The sequence below is a fragment of the Coffea eugenioides genome, chromosome 2 (genome assembly GCF_003713205.1).
Source record: "Coffea eugenioides isolate CCC68of chromosome 2, Ceug_1.0, whole genome shotgun sequence".
Taxonomy (NCBI): domain Eukaryota; kingdom Viridiplantae; phylum Streptophyta; class Magnoliopsida; order Gentianales; family Rubiaceae; genus Coffea; species Coffea eugenioides.
Window position 1 is genome coordinate 60,235,949 of NC_040036.1, and position 26,503 is coordinate 60,262,451.

The 26,503-nt window shown below is 35.1% G+C and overlaps 2 protein-coding genes across 5 annotated transcripts in view; both read right to left on the minus strand.

The window, feature by feature from the left end:
• Nucleotides 1-845: 845 nt before the first annotated feature.
• On the minus strand, nucleotides 846-7,048 carry LOC113761867 (probable inactive leucine-rich repeat receptor-like protein kinase At3g03770). 2 transcript variants are annotated; one of them, XM_027305026.1, is made up of 7 exons: nucleotides 5,435-7,048; nucleotides 4,767-4,900; nucleotides 3,542-3,782; nucleotides 2,747-2,952; nucleotides 2,513-2,562; nucleotides 1,802-1,913; nucleotides 846-1,358 (listed from the first exon to the last, which is right to left on the minus strand). In XM_027305026.1, exons 1-7 carry the CDS (start codon nucleotides 6,768-6,770, stop codon nucleotides 1,110-1,112), a joined length of 2,328 nt encoding a protein of 775 aa, XP_027160827.1. In that variant the 5' UTR covers nucleotides 6,771-7,048; the 3' UTR covers nucleotides 846-1,109. The 2 variants fall into 2 exon arrangements, with proteins under 2 accessions (XP_027160827.1, XP_027160826.1); XM_027305025.1 differs by having other exon boundaries at nucleotides 2,747-2,964.
• Nucleotides 7,049-13,960: 6,912 nt separating this feature from the next.
• LOC113763173 (chlorophyll(ide) b reductase NOL, chloroplastic) overlaps nucleotides 13,961-26,503 on the minus strand; it is a 28,919-nt gene continuing 16,376 nt past the window's right edge. For all 3 annotated transcript variants that reach the window (XM_027306910.1, XM_027306909.1, XM_027306911.1), the window contains exons 8-13: nucleotides 25,741-25,798; nucleotides 15,436-15,486; nucleotides 15,006-15,056; nucleotides 14,889-14,930; nucleotides 14,419-14,529; nucleotides 13,961-14,303 (exon numbers count right to left, since the gene is read on the minus strand). In XM_027306910.1, the coding sequence (XP_027162711.1) occupies nucleotides 14,256-14,303; nucleotides 14,419-14,529; nucleotides 14,889-14,930; nucleotides 15,006-15,056; nucleotides 15,436-15,486; nucleotides 25,741-25,798 (361 nt within the window). In that variant the 3' untranslated portion in view covers nucleotides 13,961-14,255. The remainder of the gene's footprint in view (nucleotides 14,304-14,418; nucleotides 14,530-14,888; nucleotides 14,931-15,005; nucleotides 15,057-15,435; nucleotides 15,487-25,740; nucleotides 25,799-26,503) is intronic.

Below are 26,503 nucleotides of genomic sequence, written 5' to 3' on the forward strand. Positions count from 1 at the left end.
CTTCCACAGGAATCTCTAATCACTCCACCACCACCCCCACCTCGAAGAGTAGAGCAACCATCCGAATTCAACTTAAAGAAACCGTCCAAAGGACACACCCATCGCACCAGAGTGGAAACTAAGGACCTCCGAAGTCCGGATAGCGAGAGAAGAAGTGACTTATGCTAATGCTGTAGTTAACTTAAGTTTCACCATCGATATGTATACTGCCTTATTGAGCACTTAAGTAGCAATTTAGGCTTTTAGCCATCGGCATGGTTTTATATTGGAGGAGAGGCTCCAGCCCTTTAGCTTGATCAATTCGTTACCAATTACTGTTTACTCAGAACTGTAACTTGTGCACAAACATTAAATTTAACGTATATTCTGTGTAAAAGGTTTTCATGGGAAAACTGCAAGACTTTCTAACAATCTCTCTTGATTGACCCTTGAAAATTCGTAAACTTTGCCTTAACCCTATTCAACGTTAGACTTCTCTACCTTTCTCTACCCACAAATCACAATTCCTACAGCAAAATCATAAATGTGATTTTTATTGTTTTTTGGATGAATGGGAGGTTTTGAACCATAATCTCCTACTTACAAATCCTTCCACTTTACTATTCAATCCAATCCTCCCCTTAAATGTAGATTCTAGATTTATCTTAATGATCACGAACATGAAGTTATAAGCTATGGATGGATGGTTCACACTCAAATAAGTATCTATTATCACTTGTTCAACCAATTATGAATTAAAAGAAAGCATCTATAATAGACCCTCTCCCACTAGTAGACCATCTCACAAGTAGACGATGTGAGTCTCACCTATTTGTGAGATGGTCTATTAGTAGGCCTGGTACATGTCAGAAAAAAAATTAGTAGGTAAATCCATTATAAATACTGTAGTTGTCACGGCCTGTGGAGCCTTCTCTTATGCAGGGATTCTCTCAAGGTAACAGGGCACTACAAAGTAAACCATTCATTCATGTTGTCGTGCACAAAAAAAAAAAAAAAGTGAGCATCAGAGAGCTGTTCTTGATAAGCTGTCCGAGTTGTGAAGCAGTACTATGTTACAACTGTACATAAGATCGTGCTTTTCTGACAGATTTTACTCTGATAGCCTTCTTTCAACAAAAGTGAATTGGTGATCCATGGTTGCTGCTGGAGTCACGATGCCATGAATCCTGAACTTGAGCTGCAAATTGCAAGTTCCAGAGCACATCCTCTACAGAAGGCCGGTCAGATGGCACATTTGACAGACACTTTAGACAAAGCTGAATGAGAATCTTCAATGATGCATCTGAGCATTCCTTGCTGATAATGGGATCAACAATACTCCTCCGAGCAATGTCATCTGCTGTTAAACTCACTAGTAACTGCAAAGGAAAATAAAGTTAACAAGACTGCATAATCAAATGACTTTTCAAGTTAGAAAGCTTTCTGAGTTCCCCGCCAAAAATGTCAATACGAGGGCAATTTATGATTGTGTTAAATCACTATTATAGCCGCTCAAGCATTCAGCTCTTCCATGCAGGTTTCTCCAAATATCTGAGTGTCATATATCCATAGACATAATGGATGTAATCATGTTGGAAGAGTAATAACATGGCACTTAAAGCAAGCTCTTGACATTGTGCAGGAACAGCTAGGAATGTTCAGGTAATTCAGTGTTTTTATTTTCTTTCGTTTTTTCAGCACTTAGCCATAGAATTTTTCTTTTGGGGCACATATTAGATTCTATGGCATCAGAACTCTTTTATAAAATCAAACAAGTGAAAATGGAGAAACAGGATTTAAGTTCTTAAAAGAGAGTACTTACAATATCATTGGACACATTTATATCATTTTGAGATACAATTGCCCTTCCCACGATGATTTCCAGTAAAATTACACCAAAGTCAAATACATCGTCTTTCTCCTCATACCTTAACCTGCAAGAGACATTCAGGCATTAGTTAGGCACGACATAATAGAATCATGGAGGTAGGGATATGTACATATCATTTGTAAACAATACACTAATTATGTGGAATTATTAGCATAAAAGAAGTACGGCTTGGATACAGCTTAGCAAACTATATGGAGTGGACGTTGTCACGCTGTCTATGACAAATAGGAATTCACCTATCATTGTTCTCCTAAATACCTCTCGATAAGTGTTTGTTTGCAACAAGAAACTGGAAACCGTATAGACGCTGTAAATTTGATGCAATGTCTTTTGTGCATCTCTTTCTCAACTATTAACAGAGGTGACATTCAAATTTTTTTTAAAAAAACCAATAAAGCATTGATAGAGCAATACAAAACATGTGATAAAAGAGAAAAAGTTGCCAAGGTTGAGATAGAGGAGACTTCACACATCGGTTTGTGCCAATAAAATAATTTAAGTTCTTGGTTTCAAGCAAAAGAAAGTACCCTTCTGTTTTTGTAAGTTTTATCAAAAGATGAAAAGCTAGCAAGAGAATGAATATCGACATGTCAATTGGCTAGGATGCACCTAAGCTTTAGAATGAGTTAATTTTGAACTTACCTGTGGCCAACTTTTTCCTTTGATCCAATGGAAGAAATAGTAACACATTCCTAAACAGAGTGAGAAATGAGGAAAGTCAGCAATTTCTTCTATTGACTAGCAGAAAAACAATTTAGAGATCCAATGCCCAGTTTTTGTGGTTCCTATTAAAATGAATGCAGTTTCATCAAGTCAAGCAGATCAGTCTTTCTCTTTATGTGTATCGAGGGAAAATGACAGGGTTTTCTTTCATACCGGTCTCCCATTTTCAGCTAACAAAGGCAGATTGTATTTACTAATCTTCACATGGAAATCATGATCCATCAAAGTATCTGTTATCTTCAACTGATTTGAAAATATACCAGGCACCATGCCTGTGTGAAGAAATTGGATTCCCTTAGCAACCCCAGTTGCAGCTGCCATTCTCTGTGTCCAAGTCAATTTTTGTTGCAGATGGCCATCTGCAGAAAATGCTGGTAGCAGTGGAGATACAAACACGCAAAAGAGAAAATAAAAAAACAAATTAAACAAGAAAAACAAAAACAGCTTTGACAATTATAAAAAGTTCAAAGAACACCAAGATGGTGCAAATATTATGTACTGCTGGACATGTAAAACAATCAGGACTAGCAAATCTGTGGATTTGATGGAATGTTGATTGATTGCATAAAACTTTTTCTGCAGTAAACAGTTTAATAAAATTTATCCAAAATACAAGAATAACTCCTGATGGAACAGACACATCATAATCATTTCCAAATTAAGCATCGTCAGGCACACAGAATTTTAGAACCCAAGTGGGATCATACTGCTACAGGAAATAAAAGTCTCTTAATGTTTCATTTTTTTGAGTAATGCTGCCTATCAGCCTATTAAGAGACTAGAAGTTGGTTAGCTGCAGTCTCCAGAAAAGGGATAGTTTAAATAAGAAAAAGAAATTGATAAGAGTGGTATGCATATAGCCAGTTGAGCAAATGACCTTATACTGTCCAAAGTTTCCAATGATAGGATAATGTGGCTTGAAGTGGGAAATATTTTATGTAGCTGTACCTGATACAAAACCTCTAAGTGTTCCATGGGGCACATGTTCAAATACAACAAGTATCTTGTTGACGCTTGAATCATCTGGGTAGCAATCAAAGCAGTGGCCGAGAGCACTAACTAAATGGCTGTGTCTAAGTTTTGAAATTAGCTCAAGATGGTGAGTGTAGGTCTGGATGCTGTGTCTCTTTCTCATTTTCAAGCATCTGATAGCAACAAGAGTACCGTCTGTGAGCAATCCTTTGTAAACCTGATTTAGCATTGACGCAAGAATGTTCAGTTACACTAAATGAAGATATGGGAATACCCCTATAGAACTGAAAAAATGAGAATAACTGATTTCAATCGTAACAAAACCACTAACAAACATTCACAAAAAAGCTTGTATACTATATCATGATGAAGAAGGCTGTACATATATACGTCAATGTTAAATAGAAATTAAGAAATAAAAAAATACATTACCATGTGTTTACTTCACAGAAGCAAAAAAGTAAAGGGATACAATAGTTCAATATGATTATTTTTCTTCACAGGGATTTCATCTATAACTTGGGTCTCTGAAACACCAGACTTGTCTAAAGAGGGACAAAAGATAAATTTTACTTAATCTTTAAATCTGTTTAAATATTGAAATGTGGCATTGTTGGTTGAATTTCCCTCATAATGCAAAGCAGTTACCATGTCATAGATTAAGGCAGCAAGCATACAGATTGCAGGGCAGGAGCCAACTTCACGTATTATTGCAGTTTTGCCCAAGGATAAATCCTCTCAATGATATAAAGCTCCTTGGTCAGTACAAAATATACGTCAAATAGAAATTAAGAAATAAAAAAATACATTACCATGTGTTTACTCCACAGAAGCAAAAAAGTAAAGGGATACAATAGCTCAATATGATTATTTAGGTCTCTGAAACACCAGACTTACCTGAAGAGGGACAAAAGATAAATTTTACTTTATCTTTACATCTGTTTAAATATTGAAATGTGGCATAGTTGGTTGAATTTCCCTCATAATGCAGAGCAGTTACTATGTCATAGATTAAGGCAGCAAGCATACAGATTGCAGGATAGGAGCCAACTTCACGTATTATTGCAGTTTTGCTCAAGGATAAAACGTCTCAATGATATAAAGCTCCTTGGTCAGGACAAAAAGACTCAAGTACCGAGTGTAAAGTTATCAACTGTATCAAATAAGAGTAACCTTTTACCAATCTTATTTGATCCATTACCTGTCCATGAGAACCATCACCAATAAGATTTAATGCACTGAAGTTATTAGTAGCCTCCTTAAGCTCATCCAGAACAAAGGTTCTATAAGGGGGAAGTCCAAGTGGTCCCAACTTCCTTGTTTCAGATATATAACCTGTCAAGAAAGGAAGCTTAATCTGCTGTATAGATGCATAGGTTATTTGGACACATTTATCAAGTCTTGACTTCCTAGTTGAATCTGCTATTTTACTTAGCCAGCATCAAAATTACTGTGATGAGACGATGGTTTCCAACTTGTGGAAAAGTATGAAAAATAGGCTTTGCTTCTGAAGCATCTGCATATATATATATATCTTTCTTCAAGCTTCTATAAGTTTATTTGTACATGATCACACAACTCCTCTTGTCAATAAAGCAATGTCATGTCCAGCACAAAGAAATTTATCAGAAATCCACAGTTCAGTGGAATGGGATGACAACCTCATGCCAGTAAATTATGTATGCAAATGAAACTTAACCAGTTTTGAGTTGTCAGTCACACATACTCGTAACTGAATAACAAAACTAATTTACATCCATATACGATAATTTTAGCTGGATATTCTATCCTTTGAGACAAATTACAGCGTGCATCTTTTGCAGCAAATGTGGATAAACAGAAATGCTGAGGAAGAGTGTAAGAACGTACTTGCATCCTTGAGAACCTTCAGTGTGATAGCTGGTGAAACTTTTTCCATTATTAGTCTTGCGTGAGGTACTTTATTTATTTTCTGTTTTCCATATTCCCTTCTGATAATCAGCAAAGCTAGACCAAGAAGTAAGATTGCTCCAATGATCCCTCCTACCATACTTGACGCAAGAACTGCTTTACTATGCGTTTCCTTTTCCTGCTTATGAGGTAAGACACTAACAGCCAGAGCTTCGTTATGACAGAAAGAGTAAGGATGCTGATTTTGATAACTCTCTGACAGACAGTTCCTAGCATACAGGACAGTCCTACTCTTAGCATTTGATTCTAAACAAGTTGGCAAAACCCCCGTCAAACGATTTGATGAAATATTAACAAAATGAAGTTCTGCATTACAAGACGTGCCCTCTAAAAGCCTTCCAGTGAATTTGTTCCCAGCAATATCCAAGTAAGTTAGAGAAGGTAAGGAGAGCAGAGATGGTGCAAAAGGGCCAACAAATTGATTTAAAGAAATGTCCAGATTCTGTAGTTGAAAAAAAGAGCTCAATTCATTTAATTTTGCATAAATAAAATTGTTCTTTCTAAGCACCAAAGAAACCAATTTGGTGGGCAGCCTTGGGAAATGAGGTCCAAGTTTGTTACCTTCCAGATCAAGAACTTGAAGGTTTGCTAAATTCTGAAGGCTAGGCACTTCCCCAGATAACATATTAGTAGAAAGCACTAGAGTCCTGAGAGTTTCTAAACTTGATACAGAAGTTGGTACTGAACCACGGAGTGAGTTATTCTTCAAACTCAGAACAGCTAAAAGTGGTAGCCTACCAAGACAATCCGGAACCTGACCTGTGAACTTGTTGTGATCCATTACAAGACTTTGGAGGTTCTTCAACTTAAAAATCTCTGTAGGAATGCTTCCTTCAAAGTAATTTGAACTAATATTCACTATTTCTAAAGAACTCAAATTTCCAATAGTTGAAGGCAATTCTCCCCTCAAGCCTAAGGATACCAAGGAGAGAACTTTCAAGTTTGGCAGACTAAGCAAGTTGAAGAAGAGGTCAACCGTTGAGAAATCCTGAGACAGTTGAGGGAAGAAACTATTTCCTTCAACATGCAACTGAGTTATGCTATCTTCATAGCAAACAAGAGTTAAAAAGGAGTTAGGTTCACCGTTGCAGAAGTCTGTATTTTCAGTCCAGCTGCTTATCTCTGCAGGAAAGTTCAGCTGGTGCTTGATTCTCAAGAGGGCTTGATATTGAGAAGGCTGCGATTGGTCTGAGTAATGAACCAGATAGAAAACCATGAAAACCAGAAGACTACGAATATGTGCTGATTCTGCCATTATCGCTCTCAAAGACTGAACTTGAGTTGCAAACTTGCAATTGTAAAGTATCAAAATGAGCTACCAAACTTCACATTCATATCTTGCAGAATTTACCAAGTAATACTCATAGTGCTTGGGACAGGTGCAGAAATAGATTAAGGGCAATCACTGTCACAGATGTGCATGCCAGAAATTGATGTATTTCACTGCTACAATTGGATTGCACAGAAGATGGAACTGTTCAACAGAAGTGACTGGAGTTGCAAGAAATGCTTGTAAAGGCGTAAAATACATGCTTGTCCCTCTTATGAAATCATCTTACACAATACCCATATATTCTTGAGGAAAAAAAACATATTGTTAAGTGTTAATGGAAAAAGTCATCAAGCAACAATGGGCTTAACAAAGTAACAAATTATCTAGTTTGAATATTTGCCCGTATAATCCAGTAGAAATTGGCGGTAATTTAAGGGTACAATTGTCCAATTATTACTCATAATTTGATTTTATATTATTAAAAGTTACTTGGAAAGTACTATCAAATTTCACGTGTTAAATAGTAATCATGATACCTCCCCAAATTTTTTCTAGCATTTATCTTATATTTTTCTGGGTGTTTGTCAAATTTAAGTCTTGTCTGAATGGTTAATTTTTTGGATATTTATATAAAATTTTACTGACACCTTGACCAGTATCGTTACTAACAATTTCTTCTTTTTTTTCTGTTCTTTTATTTCTCACCTCCCTCCCTCAGTCGCTCTTTCCCCTCCTCCTCCCTCTCCTCTCCTTTTCCTTCTTCCCCTGTCACTCCCCTCTCCCTCGCCTAGTGCAACCCCCGCCACCCTTGCCAATACCAGCAATGATGGTGGTGAGCCGTTAATGGTGGTGGGTTGAGATTGGTTGAGGTGGGAGACAGAAAAAGAAAAAAGAAAAGAATGAAAGATTTTTTTTTTTTTATGATTTTAGGTATTTTGAGATGTATATTTTAAAAATTTTAAAAAATCTTTGATGTTTCTATAATTAAACTTGTTAAAAAACTAACAGTTCAAGTAGCATCTAGTGTAAATTACTGTAGTTATTTTTTTTCAAAAAATGTTGACATTTTTTCAAAACACTCAAAACATTTCCTATTTAACAAAAAATCACCTTTTCCCATCACCACCCGCAACCTAAAACCCACAATTTCACCCACCATTGGTACTTACTCCTGCAATGATACTCAATTTAACGTACTTTCTTCTTTTTTGGTGTTTTTTTTTATGAAATTTGTAAATATTTTAGAATGTTATTGTAGATGGTGTTTTAAACAAAATTTAATTTTCTAAAACAGCCTATTCATCACTTAAAAATTTATCTTTATTAAATATCCCAATTGTAACCTATCCTAATAGCGTGCAAGTGGATATAGAGTAATTGATAAGCAGCTAAAAAATGAGATTATAGGATTGCAGAGTAAAGGAATTTAATCTCCTCCAGTGATTTGAATGGAAAATTTCAATATCAACACATTCAAACAAAATTCTGTCCACCACAAAATCAGGAAAAAACAAAAAAACTCGTAAGTATGTTCTTTATTTTATTTTACTGTATCCAAGAATCAATTGAAAACGCCAAGACTTGAGAGACTGCAACACGTAAAACGACGAATGTATTAAATTACCGATAAACTGAGGACAAGGAAGTGTGCACTTGCGTTACTTGCCGACTGAAAGAGTCTGCTTTTTGTGCACATAAGTCCATAAAACTGGAAAAAGTAGCATCACCATGTCATATCTCTCCTTTTCATTTGGGACAATATTTTGTGTCATATCCCCAAATTGTTCACTTAGTAGTTGGGCTATGTAATCAGATTGATAATAATACGATAATGATTGACAATAGGAAACTTCATTTAATTCTTCAACCGACAATTTCAACCCATCACCCCACCATGAAAAAGTTGTGCAGCATACCTCTCCTCTCCTTTTATTATTTGGACAAGTACTAATTATTAAAATGTGATGAAATGAGGGTAGTTTCTGGTTCGCCTAATTAGGAGTGTAAATGCACTTAATCAAACTAAACACCCAAGTTTATTTATCAAGTCAAACTAAAATGAGTTCTTATCAAGTCAAGTTGAAGTCATGCTCAATTAACTTGAGTTTTTTTACTTATAAATTTCAGTTTTATACTAATCGAGCCAAAATTGAGTCAAGCTTACAAAAATATCAAATACAAAATGCTATTCAAAATTTGTTTAATTAGTTGGGGATTCAAGTTCGAACAAACTGTTATCAAGCCAAATATAATTAGAGCATTGAGTAGCTCATTTTGTTTTTATGGTGCTGCACCCAATTATATCTTTCAGATTCATACTTTCACTTCTGTCAAAGAGTGAAAAGAAAGAAAATAATTTGAGGCATAATTTCTTCCTTTCCTACATAGAAGTTAATGATACATCATTTGGCATTAGGATTTGAGTATAACATCTAAAATTTCTTCCAATAATTGAAGACGAAAATTTAGCATGTGTATAATAGGATTCTCGAAACCAACGATTCTTAAAGTAGTTGGCCACCAAGTGACATTTAAAGATCTATTTGAGTATAGGTTAAGAGATCAAATCTCTTGCCTTGCATTCTAAAAATCCAGATTTTTTCTGAAAAATTTCGCTAAACCGGCAGTGGTTCAGTCTCCTTGACCTCTTTAACTCCCTCATTCCCCTAGTATAGAGTAAGAGCTGATGTAAAATAGAATCAATCGCATCCAAAAAAATTAAAAAATATAATAGGATTCTTGACATTACCGGAGTATAAGTATGTCCTCAAATTATGGCACAAAAACTTTTTTCATACTTTGAAAACTAATTAATGGAGAAATTTTTTTAAAAAAAAGCAGATATCTGCACAAAGAAGTTTGGTAGTTCGAACATATTTAGATAATATGCTACAAAACTTGGTGGACACTTGTTTACCAAAACATATAAAGGAACAAAAAAAAAAAAAGAAACTCATTCTGTTAATATTGAAGTATGAGTTAAATTTAGAATATGATCATCGTTTTTTTTTTCTTTTTGATAGAATAACCTTTTGACTCCTGTGTCCATTAACGCGATTCACTTATTGATCTATGTGCCATTTGATATGAACATGCAAAATGGAACTGACAGAGACAATTGAGATTTCCAATAAAATTTGTTAGCCACATAGTTATTAAAACCAACCCAATCATCAACCCCGATAGAGGACCGGGTTGGTGGTTCAATCGTGATTCATTAGTTGAATAGTTGGATCATACTATATAATAAAAAATATAATTAAATAAATATATAAATTATAATATAGGTACAGAAATTCTTAGATGTTAACAAGTTATAACCTATTCATATTTCATAGTTCATAAACACAAGCCATACTCATACGCGGTCATTAGTTTATAAATTTATATTGATATTATACACAAGCATAAATAATAAACTAAATGTCAAAAAAAGAAAAAACCCTAATTTCCAGATCCCTTTTCAATTTTTCTCATCTAATTGTCAAAAAGACGACAATGCCTATGCTGGTGTGGCTAGTCAAATTAAAAAATTGGGTAAAAAGATAATTTCAAAAAAAATTTCAAAACCGGATGGGTTCATCAATAACTGTCGGGTTTGATAGGTCACAGGTTCATTCGTTCGGGTCAAGTGGTTCGAAATGAATCATCTACAACTCTAATCCAATTGCTAAATCGGTCTGATTTTATGACTGATCCACCGGTTTGACCGATTTAATTGCGAACTAGTCGGATCGAGTTTAATAACTATGACTAGCCGAACAAATTTTCATTATTCCTACAAGCATAAACAAGGACCCCAAAGAAAATATAAAGAAAAGAACACTAAAGCCTATTATGTTTTAGATAGCTGGCAAACTTGTGATAGCTAGTATTGAATGCCAAAGTTCAGTCCCTTTCACGGGAACTTGGAAATTTTTCGCATCAGACAATTGACGATGGTAGCTTTTGTCCTGAGCTAGTCACGGGCGTACTGACGAGCATGACAGCAGTGAAAGATGTTTTCGTTGTTGTGTCCACTAATACAACGACAAAAAATTTTCTTTTCTAGGCTGAAAAGGGGGAGATATAACTAAACGAAATGGCCTCTACAGTTCCGGTTCTCTCTTCTTGTATGACATTTGGCATAAATTGATACAATTTTGGTGTAAACCTATAAATTATAACTGAATTTGTATAAAAATTTACGATTACACTAAAATATGTTAGTTTACACCGAAATTGTGTCAATTTATACAATTAGATGGAACCTTAATTGGACAGGCCCCTAATCTACAACTATACAATTAAGAAGTTAATCTCTTACCCCATGGTGAAGTTACCAAATATGCACAATCGAAAAAGGATGATGAAGTTGCGGGGATTTTTTTTTTTGGTAGATATGTGGAAAATTTAACAAGAAGTTAAATAAATAAAGTACGCATTAGGTTTAATAAACTTTAAGAAATTGTCATTTCACATACTAAACTATCTTTCATGCAAATAGCTTGCTAAACACTTAAATGTATTTCATCTTGACCATTCTGTTAACTCTTACTGTGAAGATGAACAGAAGTCAGTTCACATGATTTTCACATCCATTACGAAATTCACTATTGCATTATGTTAAGGAAACCCTCAAATCTTGATAGCTAAACTAAAACAAAAGCACCAAAAATATTGAAGGGAAACCCACTAAATATATCCAAAGGGAAAAATAAAAATGAAAAAGGAATAACAGGCCCTAACCGAACTTGCATTTATAGGAGACAAAAAATTCAAAATAAGAATGAAACGATTAAGGTAAAGAGAGAATGATGATTTTGAAGAAAGAGTACTAAAAAAAATGGGTCACCAAATCAGGAGCTAAAGTCTCAAAAGGGTGATGATTTCATGTGAAATGTCCAAATTGACCATTCAAAATAGGCACACCTCTCGCATGGTTAATTTCCATCAGTTCTAATAGCAAAAATTACCGGAATGATCAGAATGAAGCTTTTTTTAAAAAAAAAAGTTCATCCGTTATTTGATACGAAAAATAACTTAAAAGGATAAATTAGAGTTTAGTGACCAATGTCATTAATAGCAATCTTCATGCACGTCCTATTTGCCATCTCAAGATCCCTTTTCTCGTCCCTCATTTATCATGGACGCCCATTTGTCATCATCATTATCCTCGTCCTCTTAAACGTTTGTGCTACAGGTAAAGGGCTGTCAAACACATGGTGTCATGTCATGTACGTTTCGTGTCTGTGTCAAATGAGCCCAAATTGATACATGAAAAATGTGAATTTTCTTGCTTGGATTGTGAATTTTATTGTTAAATAGTTCTTGTTTGGTTTGTGATTTTTTTACATAAATTTTTTTATTTTTTGTAAACGTATTTTTTAATTATTTTTTTACATCAAATTACTACAGTACATTTTTCCTATAAAAACTTCTAAAAATAGCAATCTAAATGAAAAATTTTTGTATCGTACTCGAGTCATAATTTATTTACTAACATGTCTTGTCTTGTTTCTATCCAATCGATCCATTTAACTTTTCATATGAAAATTACAGCAGAAATGTTGTTAAAAAAAATAAAAAAGGTTATTGTCGAAGAAAATATATGATGTTCTCTTAATTTTTTTTAGTTGAAGCCTCTCATTCAATTTTAGTTATATAAGTTTTGAATGCATTATTATCCCATTAATAATATACAAAAAAAATCTATTTAGTTTTTCTTTCACAAGAAAGAAAAATCTTAGAAAGAAAAAGACAGAAAAAAATGATGCAACAGAAGAGTAGTATAAACAAGATATTTAATCACAAAGAATAGAAGAGAACATGAGTAATATTTGATCTAAAAATAAGTGTCGATCAATTTGAGGAATGAAGAATGTAGGCCAGAAGTAAAAAAATTAAAGTCATAGAGGTTGCCTATATTCGTCAATTTGAGAAATTAAGAATAATGAAGGAAGTGAAAAATTAAATAAGTAAAATTTGTAGAGTCTGAATTTACATATTGTTTATATTTCCTTGTAGGAGGTTAATTTTACTGTTTAAGTCCTTGAACTTTAAATCTAACACAAAACTATTTATTTTTGGTGAAGTATTAAGAGGGAACTGAATGGCATTTTTCAAAATTCTTAACATATCAAAAATAGGTTAATCATGTCAACTCACAGGTTGACCCATTACAATATATTTTATGTGCGCATTGTGTTCGTTTTGACCCATTTTTAACATAAATTATTCCCTATCATGTTTCATTTAAGTTTTTTCTGCATCATGTTCATGTGTTCGTGTGTCATATCAGAAATTGCCATCCTGTTGTGGTAAATCCAAACCTAGGAGGGTATTTTTGAGGGTTACATTGAAAACCCGGACTTTTAGTTCCCAAGTGCATCAGTAATGAGCATTGACGTACCACTAGCGCGGGGAGTGCACACATTTTGCTCGTCTTGGGCTTTGCATGCTTGAGTTGGCACACGCTTGATTCTTGCTAGCTTCCATGATTGCCCTGTCACACCTATACCAAGGGCTTGTTCTCAGGAGACTCTTTTACCTATTATAGATTCTGATTTTGAACAACTCTACTTAGACTATAAATTTATTAATTACCAAAAAAAGCTAAAATTCATAATATACCCACAGTACCTTTTATCAATTCTAATTATTCTTTATAATCATTTCTCATAATTAAATTTTGATAAAATTTGAAGCAATCAAGAGCAAGGCCTAAGTATTTTTGGCATCCAATCGGATCAAAGTAGGTTTGCCTTTGGCAAATGAGATATGAAAAATGCAATCTTTCCCCCTTTGTTCCTGTAGCATTTGCATTACATACCTAGTATTTGTAAGTAGGTCAGGGAATTGGAATCCGATATTTGCTGTGAAGGTATATGACTACACTAGTCTGTCTTCAATTGATAAAATTAATGTTGGTATTTTAAGAATAATTTTTCTAAATTTACCCTGTCAAAAGAAAAAAAAAGACAGAAAAGAAGGAAAAGTTATTCTCTAAGGATGAAATTATTTTGGCCAATCATATGCCTGTTTTAACCGTTCGCTATTTGCACGATATTTTCTTTCATTTTCTTCACCCTCCTCTATAAAAGAAAAAAGTGCATGGATATACTTTGACTTCTCCACATATAGACACATAGAGCTCTGCACTAACTTGAAATACCTTCCCAAATATACAACCATAGACAAGGTACATCACAAGCTTCCATTGCAATGAAAGCAACTACGCCTCCACCCAAAGTTATCCGTGTTGCAAAATGGATATATGTTTCGAGTTATTTTGATAAAACAGTGTATAAAGGATACCAAAATCATACATTATCCTAGCATAACTAGTTTGCTTATAGGTAACCTCCACGATTATTATACTTCTCCCTGAATTGAGTTCCACTTCCCACCCCTGAAACATGAAGGGAATGAAAAATTGGCAATTTTACAACAAACCTCTATAGCAATATTTGGCCACCAGGCGTTTGATCAATCTTCAAGAACATGTCTATTCCTCCTAGCACCAAAAGCGATTCTCTGTTGATTAAGGGCAAAAGAAGCAGGATTAAATCAGTGAACCAGACTGTATTTTGTTTAGCTCCAGTAAACTAAATACAATAAAAAGAGGAAACGGCATGTATGACAACGTAACTGAGAATATTTGGGAGTAGGCCTTCCATCCGGTCAGGAAACGAATATAAGTTGGTTTTGTTGATCCACTTATCGGGATTGATCTAATATTTGGAACCAGGTACCGTGCAACCTGTAGGAGCAGCATGCATCAGAACAAAAGAGAGAAAACGCAACAAAAAATTGCAGAATTTTAAACCTAGTGGTTACGACCAAGTAATGGTGGAAGAAGACATGAGTTCAGAAAGGGCAAACATTTCTCATATTCAACAAGGAACTCTTGCATAATAACGACTTCAGAATATGGACAATCTTGTGATCAAACTCTTCATAAGACCAACGCAGAAAGCCAAGTTACAGAGGTTCACAATTATGACGAGATTTCTTACACTTGACATAACAAAACTAGTGAACAAATTCAAACTAAATTTCTTTACTCATAGTGATGCGAAGACAAAATTAAGGACCTTCTTGTGTATGAAAAAATCTTACCACTTCTGCTGGTTCAGCCAAAATGTTAATAAAGAATTTTGCCTGCAACAAAAACAAGTTAATTAGGAAAAAATGCAAACAAATGAGTGATCGGAAAACTTTTGAAACAACACTCACCTGCTTTGTATCAGCACCAGACATGAGAAGATCAGTAGTTACCATGCCTGGCTGAAAAACATGGGAAAATGGCAGTAATCAAACAATCAGAGCTGGATGTTAAAAGACAGAGGAGCAAATTTGGATGTTTACATTTTATCAATTGATATCAGACAACCTAAATTTTCATATTGATCAGATGGAATTGCAATTATCATAAATCCCCAGTTCATTTATCCTACAGAGAAACTTGATAGTTTTTTAGAAATTATTACTATAAATTACTGACTTGGGCTGCTCGGTTGTAGTACACAAACAGTTCCAAGTCACAGTAAACAACCATAGAATTTATTCAAGTATTTTTCCTGTCAATATTGTTTTAAAAAACAGGATAATAAAAGGTGGTTCAATATAACATTATCACATTAGTTTGCAATGGAGAACAACATACCGACAAATTATGCACGACCACATTTTTAACATCTTGCATTTGCAATTCTGCCTGTAGAAAGTTGAAGACAGATTTAGTACAACAGCTCTTAGCTCCAAAAACAAGAATAAAATCAGGCTACAACAGGAGTTTAGTTGCCTAAAAAAAGAGGGATGTGTAGAAATATTAATGGAAAGCACTACAGTAGAACAGCAGAGTTAAAGGACAATCAGAATAAAGGCTGGCATATCAAGGTTGCCAATGACCAGTACAGCTGCCAAATAGAAGAACTCGAAAGACAGTTGAAATCAGAATTTGAAACAATGAAAAGCACACAAGTGGAGTTAGAATTGATTTTTTCACAGGTCCAAACTGCTCAGATTGAAGTTTTTTTTTTTTTTTGTTTTGTCTATAGCCTTTGATTGCCTTTTCATAAGGTCTCGGTTTCATGACTCCATTAAGTTAATGATCTCATGTCTTGAGGACATCTGGTCTGAGATTATTATCAAGGATTCTGCCGTGTTTGTTCCACACCATTGTCATTTGGGGATTCTCTTATAAATCGTGATGGGATTAAATGCTGAAAATGATTTACTTAGCCATGGTTGGTTAAATCCAATGCAGCTATATCAGAGTTGGGGAAGTACAATTTCAGATCAAGGAGAGAGCTTGGGAGTTGTAGAACTTTTGAGGGTAAATTATTGGCTGATGTCAACAGGTATCTTGGGAGGAAAACATCTAGTCCCTGTATTATGAGTGACCAACTAGTATTTATAGGAGTACAAACCTAACCGACTATTTACAAGAATACCCTTACTAATATATTATCTACAAGAATACTAATATTCTCCTAACACTCCCCCTCAAGTTGGAGCATATATATCATAAGCACCCAACTTGTTACAAAGGTATTTCACCCTAGAGCCCCCTAAACTCTTGGTAAATAAATCAGCCAATTGATCTGCAGACGGTACATGAGATGTCTTGATGACTCCATCAAGTAATTTCTCTCGAATGAAATGACAATCAACTTCAATATGTTCTGTCCTTTCATGAAACACTGGATTAGACGCAATATGGACAGCCGCCTGATTATCACACACTAAATTCATAGGCTGTTTATACTCAAACCCAATTTCAAGTAACATGCTTTTCAACCAAACCAACTCACACACAGTGTGAGCCATAGCACGGTATTCAGATTCCGCACTTGATCTGGAGACAACTGTTTGCTTCTTACTCTTCCACGACACTAAATTACCACCATCAAACACACAATATCCTGTGGTCGATCTTCGATCTGAGGCAGAACCGGCCCAATCTGCATCACTATATCCTTCAATATCAGTGTGTCCATGATTTTGATACAGCAACCCTTTTCCAGGAGCACCCTTAAGATACCTGAGAATCCGTATAACAGCATCCCAATGACTAGTACGAGGGGTATCAAGAAATTGACTCACAACACTCACTGCAAACGAAATGTCAGGTCTCGTTACAGTGAGATAATTTAACTTACCCACAAGTCTTCGATATTGCTTAGGATCATCAAGTAATGCTCCTTGATCTCTTGCTAATTTCACATTGGGATCCATAGGAGTATCCACAGGTCGGCAACCTAACATCCCAACTTCACTCAACATATCGAGTACATATTTCCTTTGACATAAATAAATCCCATATTTAGACCGAGCTACCTCAATACCCAGAAAATACTGTAAATGACCTAAATCCTTTGTCTGAAAGTTTGCCTGCAGATTGGATTTAAGTTTCTGGATCCCCACAACATCATCACCTGTAATCACAATATCATCCACATAAACAACTAATAAAATTTTACCAGCATTAGAATGCCCATAAAATACAGAGTGATCTACTCCACATCTCGTCAGACCGAACTCCATGACCACACTACTAAACCGGCCAAACCAAGCCCTTGGAGACTGTTTCAATCCATATAAGGATTTTTTCAAACGACAAACCAACTGCGAATTCTCCCCCTGAACAACAAATCCAGGAGGTTGTTCCATATATACCTCTTCTTCCAAATCTCCATGCAGAAATGCATTTTTCACATCCAACTGATGCAATGGCCAATTGTAAGTTGCTGCCAAAGAGATAAGAAGGCGAACCGAGGTAATCTTTGCAACAGGAGAAAATGTTTCTAAGTAGTCTACTCCATACACCTGAGTAAATTCTCGAGCTACCAGACGAGCCTTCAATCTATCAATAGAACCATTAGGCTGCACCTTTATAGTGTACACCCATTTACAACCAACAACAGGCTTACCTGAAGGACGAGGGACAAGATCCCAAGTACTATTTTGTTCCAAAGCAGACATCTCTTCTTGCATAGCTAATCTCCAACCAGGATGATTAAGAGCATAGGTAATAGACTTAGGAATGGAGATAGAATCAAGGGAAGCAACAAAAGAAGAATATGACATAGAGAGACGAGAATAAGACACAAAATTAGAAATAGGATGGGAAGTACAATGTCTCTTACCTTTGCGTAAAGCAATAGGAAGATCTAACTCAGAGGAGGGCGTCATACCTGAATTTGAAGATTGAGAGTTAATTGGTGAAGTGCGTGGCATATCAGGAACTTTCTCAACCATGGAACGACGAGAGTAAACTTGAAGATGAGGACGAGATAATCGAGCTATGGAATCTGGTGGACTAGATAACTCAGGTAATAAAGGGGAAGGGACTGGTAAAACAGGAGAAGAAAAAGAGGGACACTGGTCTAACTCACAAGGCATACTGTGTTTGATAAAATATGGAGTAGATTCAAAGAAAGTAACATCAGTACAAGTAAAAAATCGATTTAAAACTGGACTGTAACATCTATACCCTTTTTGCGCTCGTGCGTATCCTAAGAAAATACACTTAATAGCACGAGAATCTAATTTATCCACCTCGGGAGTAAGCTGATGAACAAAGCACACACATCCAAAAATACGAGGAGGTAATTTAAACACAGGTTCATGAGGAAAAAGAATGGAGTGAGGTAATTGACCTCCAAGAATATTAGATGACATGCGATTAATTAAATAACATGCAGTTAGAACTGCATCACTCCAAAATTGTTTGGGCACATTCATGTGCAACAACAGTGTTCGAGCAATTTCGATTAAATGTCCAATTTTTCTTTCAGCAACTCCATTCTGTTGTGGAGTGTGAGGACAAGAGGACTGATGAATAATACCAGACTTACTCATAAAGGTATTAAAAGGAGTGGAAAAATATTCTTTCGCATTATACGTACCGGCACACCAAATTGATTCTTTATTTCTGCAACAAATGCACAAAAAATGGAATATAGTTCTGAACGATCTTTCATTAAATAAAGCCAGGTAACTCTTGAAAAATCATCAACAAAGATTACAAAATATTTAAAACCTTACTTTGAAGTGACTCGACTAGGACCCCAAACATCAGAATGAACTAACAAAAACGGTTCAGAAACCCGTTTATTGACTCTAGGAGCAAAAGAAACACGATGATGCTTTCCCAACTGACAAGACTCACATTCTAACGAAGATAATTGACTCAAAGTAGGAACCAACTTTTTCAAATTTTGTAAAGATGGATGACCTAAACAACAGTGAATTTCAAGAGGAGAAACAGTAGCAGGACATGCTATCGGACCATTGAAGTTGAGAAAGTAAAGACCATTATGCTCATGCCCTCCACCAATCGTCCTCTTTGTCTTCAAATCCTGAATGACAACAGAATCAGGAGAGAAAGTAACTGTACACTGTAGAAATTCAGTGAGTTTACTAACAGACATTAGATTAAAGGGCAAATTGGGTACGTAAAGAACAGAAGACAGCGGAAGTGATTGATTAATTTCTACAGTGCCTAGTCCTTTAACTTTAGTGGTAGATCCATCAGCTAAAGTAACACGAGGAAAGGGAGTAGATTCTTGAAAATTAGAAAAAATTTTAGAGGTACCTGACATATGATCAGTAGCCCCGGAGTCAATAATCCATGAGTCATTACCCTTTTGTGCTAAAGAAGCAGAGGGAAGAGATGCGTGATTTGTAGCTTGATACTGTAGGAATTTAACATAATCTTCCTCAGATATAGTAACAGTCTTCTGGGACCCATGTGCTGAAAAACTCGATTCAATGTGGTCATTGGTAACCACATTAACAAACCTTTCAACCATGGCGAATGGCACGTCAAACCAAAGAAAAGGTCAAAACTCGAGATGAACAGCGCCGCGTGAACAGTGCCGTGAACAGTGAACAGTGTTGCATGAACAGTATGCGATGAACAGTGAATAGTCGCGATGAACAGTATCGCGTGAACAGTCGCGATGACCAAAACTTTTGCTAGATGTTTAACCCTAACCCTAGGACTTTTGCTCTGATACCATGTCAACAGGTATCTTGGGAGGAAAACATCTAGTCCCTGTATTATGAGTGACCAACTAGTATTTATAGGAGTACAAACCTAACCGACTATTTACAAGAATACCCTTACTAATATATTATCTACAAGAATACTAATATTCTCCTAACAGCTGACATAAAAAATAGTACTGAGAGCATATCCAGGAAAGCTGAGGAAACTGGGAACTCAGTGTCAAGCTAACTACTCTTGAGCAAAAGATAATGGATCTACAGTTTCAAGAAGAGTTAATGTTGCAAAGGTCTAACAATATGGGATCAGAACTTTCACTAATAATGTAGGAGTTGATCTCAGTAACCAGAATGCATTGGCATCTTTTCAAGATCAAGGAAGGTTGCTCAAGGAACAAGAGGAATTATTGAGATCTCAGGAAAACAATTCCATGATGGAAATGTCTGCAAGAGATTTTGAATTGTTGATTTTGTCATTGCAGTTAGAAGAAGCGAATGCTATAAAAGCTGACATCAAGAAAGCACAGCTGAGTTCTTTTGAAATTCTTGACACTTTCAACAGCTTTCTTTTAAAATCCATGAGACTTTCAAGGAAGACATTCTTTGAGAAAGAAGAACATTCTGTTCTGCTAAACAAATTTGGAGTAGCAGGAAGGAGTTGCAAGCACTGCTATCTGAGCTTGATAAACGAATGCAACAATTTCTCAAATGGAAGATTTTAACAGCACTCTTCATGATGATCAGTCTTTAAAAGAAGCTGTTTAGTTGAATGATAAATTGAAATGTGAACTCATTGAGGAGATGGAAGAAAAAGAAAATTTTGCTGTTTTAGGTTTGAGAAACTTAATGCCGGACGTTTGAAATCAATAGTAGACAAGAAGATGATGGAAGTTGCTCTTGAGCTTTATTCTGGAGAGGTCTCTACCCTTTAGCAACAAAACCAGATACGGCAAACTAAGATTTACTTGTTGGAAGCTGTATCTCTCCAACACCGCTCTGTCTACTTGATTTCTTCTTTTACTTTTACAATTTGAATATTAGTTGTTCCCAATTCTTTGTTTGGTTTTCATTCAATACTCTGTATCACTTCTCTATTGACGAAGTAAAAACAAGCACACAATTCTTATCTCAGCCAAAATAAAAAGGTATCTGCAGATACCATTTGAGCAAATTGTAACAAAATTAATTTCTTCTGAAGAAAAGTCTTGGTTTTACTACTGCTTCTCACCTTTTATTGTACTTCTAGAGGTTTCAAATTAATCTAAAAAACCATGATTGCCAGCCCAATAAAGAAGCACAATGAGGAGGAGGAAAAACCCAGCAACCATACTTTTGAGACTCTAGCTATGTCATCAACAATCAGGGAATGGATTTCAAATCAAATGCAGTTGCAGCGACAAGAAAGAATATAGCCTGTTTGAATATAATCATAGTTCATCATAGTGATCATTAATGATTAAGCATACAAATGAAAGAATCAATGAACAATCGCATTGACTTTCATTTTGTACTCCTATATTTCAAGTAAGAGTAATAATTCCTTTCCTTGTGTAAGACAGCTCCACACCACAAAAAGAAATATATTTTGCTTAGAATACTAAGTCATCAATAACGTAACAGCATAGGAACAACTAACCCTAGCTCTTCTCAGCAGTAATAGGTGAGAATACTGAAAAAATAGCTGTAGACACCAAATTTCAATTCCATTTTAATTTTTAATTTAATTTAATTTAATTTTTATTTTTTGTTAATTAAAGTTTGCAAAATAATAGTTAGCTATTTTTGTTGAATAAGGTTCATCATTTTTCTTTTTAAAATATTTTTGCATTAAATTTCTGAAAAAGAAAAGTCTCACAAAAATTTGTTTTCAATCTTTTTAAGTTCAATTTCTTCCAAATAAAATGAATTTGCAAGGTAATTTCAATTAAGAATTTAGCATTTTTGTTTACCTAAATTTGTTCAGAAAAACAAGATAAAAACAAAAACAAAAAATGGGTGGAACACATGCAAGAGGGTTAAATGTACGACGTAGGCAATAGACAAGTGTCTCTAGTTTTTTGACACCACAACACTTAGGAGCTAGGTGGCAAAGACACTTGTTAGAATAGGAAAAATCTGGAAATTAGGAAAAAACAAGCAAGGAAGGCTACGGGTAGTGAAGGAAAGGAAAAAAGAAAAGAGGACAAAGAGAAAGAACCGAGGGAAGAGCTTCGGGGCTGGTTGGAGGAAAAAAAAAAGAGTGAAGGAAAAAGGAGGAAAAAGAAACCAAGAGAGCTTAGGAAAATCTGGGAAAACAAAGAGGAGAGATTGAGAAGGTGACGGCTGTAGGGGAAGCCAAAAGAACAAGAGGGAATCGTGGACAAGCAAGAGAGAAAGGAGAGAAACTGGAAGTGGAAAAAGCAAGAAGGAAAGGAAGAAAGGAGGGTTTGGGGCAAGGCAAGAGAAAGAAAAGGAGGTGACTGAAACTGGAAAAATCTGGGAACCAAGAGGGAAAGAAAGAAAGCTTTGAGCAGAAAGGAAACAAAAGAAAAAGAGAGGTTTCGGGGAAAGCAAGAAAAAGGGGAGAAGAGAAGGGAGAAAGGGAGGAAGGAAGAGAGAAAGAGAAAAAGAAAGGAAAAAGGGGAAACCTGGGGAAGATTAGAAAGGAAAACGAAAGGCAAAAGAAAGAAAAGTGAGAAGGAAATCAGCGAGGGAAGAAAAATTTCTGCTGGAAAATTTCGGGTACCAGGCTGATCAATCAGCTTCCTTACAGATCAATTTCCGACTCGATTTCTGGTTGTTTGAGCGAGTTTTTCTTTTCTGCACCGTCTCTGGATACCCATGAACAATTCTTGTTTAGAAATCATCCAAAGAAAACGTCTCCAACCTTCTCAAATCGCGGCTCAAAGTGACGACTTCATCACTGCTGCAATTTTCTGCAACGAAAGCCCTTGGCTTCATTCTTGGAATCAGCACACATTTCTGGGCAGATCTCATGTTCATTCAACCGTGCTAGCATTCTCAGGTAAAAATGACCCTTGTTTTTGTGGGTTTAACATGTTTTTATGAAAGATAAAGCCATCGGATGTGAATTTTTGAATGTTTGCTGTTGGTTTGAGCTTTTGCTGGTTCTATGACTTTGCCATGTTGTTTGGTTGATAAGATCTGATTCAGTAGGAGTCCATAGGACGAGTCTTATTAAGAAAATGGGTTTAGGGTTTTCTATGGGGTTATCTGATGAATCCATGAGTTTTTTGCTTGATGTTCATGGCTGGTTTTTCGTGGGTTGAACAAGCAAACTCAGAAAATGGTATGAAGCCACGGGCAAGTCGGTTTTCTGATTTTGATTACTGTTCCTTCCTTTTTGGGTGGTTTGTGTAATTTTTGATGTTGGATTTTAGCAATAAAAGGCATAAGTTGCATGATTTTCGTTAGTTTGGAGACTGGTTTGCATGGTCTGTAAATTTGATAATGAAACCCACAAAGGTTGCAGAAGATTTTTGCGTGTGGATGTTGAATTCCTGTGATGTTGTTGCTTAAGATCAAAGTTTGATGCTTGGTTGAGACTTTAATTATGTTTTGCAAAGAGAAGATTGCACCTAAAATCCAGAAATCTTTCGTCAACAAACCCAGAAGAAAATTGCAGAAACCCAGAAACCAGCAATGAAGACAAAAGCTTCTTAGAAGCTTGCATGCAAAATTTCCAAAATTTCACTTTAACCCCTAATTTTCTAAGTAATTCTGCTATGGCCCAAAAAATTGAAAAAATCAATCAATCTTGTCCCTTTAAAATGTTAATTTTCTTTGGCATGCTTTAATATGATTTTTGGACAGATTATGTGTGAGTTTTAGGATGAAATTTAAGGTTTACTAATTTTGATAGATTTATAATTTTGATTTGGGTTTTAGCAAAGAATTAAAGATTTAGGTGATTCTTTTTGTGGTTTAGTTTTAGCAAGTGAGTTTTGATTTATTTTTATGGATTTTAGTGTTGGATTTGGTGGGCTTTATTTTGAGCCCTTAATTTTATTTTTCTTAATTTTGACCCCTAGAATTTTGTAATAATGATAATTCGACCCCTAAATTTTCTCAATGTTTGCAATTAAGTCCTTGTTTGTTGGATTTTTCAAATAGAAGTTACTTTTATTTTTAATTATTCATTGTATTCCATTTCAATGCTTCAATTGATAAGTTTCATGTTTATTTCAATTTCTTTATGATTTGTTTGTTAAATAAATTGGTGGCTTGACCATTTTCTTTGTTTTGGAGAGTAAATAAGAGAAAGTTCATGTCATTAGGTCACCAATTCAAGGGAGGTACACTCTACTCCTTTATGTTGATTTTACTTGATCCTATGTGAATTTATGTGTGTAATTGCATGTTTTTTTGAATGTTTTTTATTTTATTTTGTTTTGTTTATTTATTCATTTTATTTGTTTTAATTTTGTATATTTATTTTAATTTTTAATTATTTGTAAGACGATTAAATGCCAAATTATAATGGTTAAGTTATTATTTTATTTCATTTTATTCTTTCCCCCTTTTAGATTGTAGTTAGGGCCCCCAAATGTAATAGTTAGGTCTCTATTTGTTTTTATTTGCTTGTGTGTGCTTGCATGCTTGTGTGTTTACGTATTTACTCGCTTTCTTAGGGCCTTTGCATCTAGATATCATGCTTATGTGCTATGTGTTTTATGTGATATTATGTGTTTACTTGTTTTTATTATGTTTTATATGATTTGTTTAGTTATAATAAATGAATGACATCACTACACTAGTCCAACGCTAGTGGTGGTCCTTTTTCCCGTTTTCTTGCTAGTCCAACGCTAGTGAGAACATATAAACATGGGTTAGTTCAATGTTAGACCCCTTAGAGACCGTTCACGCGCTAGATCATGTTTGTGTGACAAAATCACTACATTTCATGCATTTTTATACTTTTTAGAATCCTTACCATTTTGTATGATATTTCCTCTATATGTATATCCCTTATCCATATATGTGAAACATAATATTTAGATTTGCATTCCATTTAAGAAAATTAGAAATAGGTTAGTGCAGTTTTGCTTGACTAGATAGGAAATACCCCTCGAATATGGGATATGGACGAGTATGATTTTCTAACCTTAACACGCTCGTATTCCCTCTATTAAAGGAAAAATTGAAGTCACGAGTGTTAGTTCCCCGCACCCATTATGATACATTCCCTTAGGTCACGTATATTTGTATATTATAATTTTTCTATTTTTTCAAAGTCTCATTGTTACATATTCGTAACCTCTTCAAAGAGTCACTTTTGGGTGTCGCAATTAATGCGATTTGCGCTAATTAAATTTTGAAGAGACATCTCGACCCTTCCGATAACTATTAGGTCTAGGTTTGCATTCATATAGTAACATCCAAATGTGATAAATTTTTAGATTAAAATAAGAAAATTTTTTACTAAATCACACAACTAGCCTTAGTTAGGTTGAAAGGATGCTTTGGATTTCATCATTGCCTTCCCTTTCTTCAACCGTGATTCCCGAGCCCATTTCTCTTAATTTTCGAAAACTTGGAGTCGTTTAAAAAGAATTTTCTTTATTTTTTATTTATTTAAATTCATTTTGGGTGACTTGGTACATCTTAACTCAATACCAAGTGGCGACTCCTATTTTTTGTTAAAAACCCTTTTTAAACTATTATTTTGGGTCAAAATTGTCGCATTTTTTAAGTGTCATTTAAGCCCATTTTTTTTTAATCAAAAAACTCATTTTTACTCAAAATAAATCAAAATTCATTTTTATAAACCCTCGTAATCTTATTTTTCATTAAAAATGGGGCGTGACAATAGAAATGGACATAACAATGGTAAAATGCAAAATCAAAAGTATGGAATATTTATGGTAGCTCAAATTCTTGCAAAAACTTGAGTAATAACTAAAATAACTTCTATTCAAAATGCTGTGATATAAATTTGATGAAGTCGACAACTTACCTGTAGGGATTTTGTTAAATGTACAACACTACGCTTTGTTGCCCCATATGCAGCAAATCTGGGAACATAAGTAAACCACCAGGTCTATCACTGACAGAGCAACACTTTTAGGACAAGTAATTCTAGATACAGCATAAAACAGCTTAACATTAACCGCTTGATCACTGGGTATACATAATCGACCATGCACCCTTAAGCGACCATCATCATCAATTTGCAAATCTTATTGTAACCCTTCCACCACTTAATTCCTTGTTTTGATTAAAGCACTGAATTCTCTTTAAGAGGCATTAATTAGGGCAGCCAGTAGTTCCCCACCTGCATGTGGAGGGTTCTGTGATCTGTAAAAACTTTACATCATTCCCCATATAGGTAATGTTACCAGATCTTCACAGCGGACGCCATGGCAATCGCTTTTCCATTTTACATAAAGACCCAACCTAGCCCTTTGTTAGATACATCACTATAAATGGTGAAGCCTCCATCCTCTCGTAGCAATGCTAAAAACGGGAAACAAATTTGGAAACTCCTCTCACACTGGAGTTCATTCAAATCTGGTTCGTATTTGGGTCAAATGAGTTAAAGGAATAACAATAGCTAAGAATCTTTCCACAAATTTTATGTAACTTCCAACCACTTCTAAGAAACTTCAGACTTCAGCCCTATTAGTTGGTTGTTGCCAATTGATAATGGCTTCAATATTTTAGGATCTTACACCTCGCCAAGCAACTTGGGGATTGGATTAGGTGGGAAATAATACCCT

Excerpts from the sequence above, each read along its gene's own strand:
- LOC113761867 (XM_027305025.1), bottom strand. The coding sequence starts at position 6,770 with ATGGCAGAATCAGCACATATTCGTAGTCTTCTGGTTTTCATGGTTTTC. Across the intron at positions 2,563-2,746 it reads TAGCTGAAAATGGGAGACCG|GAATGTGTTACTATTTCTTC; the intron begins GTATGAAAGAAA and ends CACTCTGTTTAG. Across the intron at positions 1,359-1,801 it reads TAAATGTGTCCAATGATATT|TTACTAGTGAGTTTAACAGC; the intron begins GTAAGTACTCTC and ends TTTCCTTTGCAG.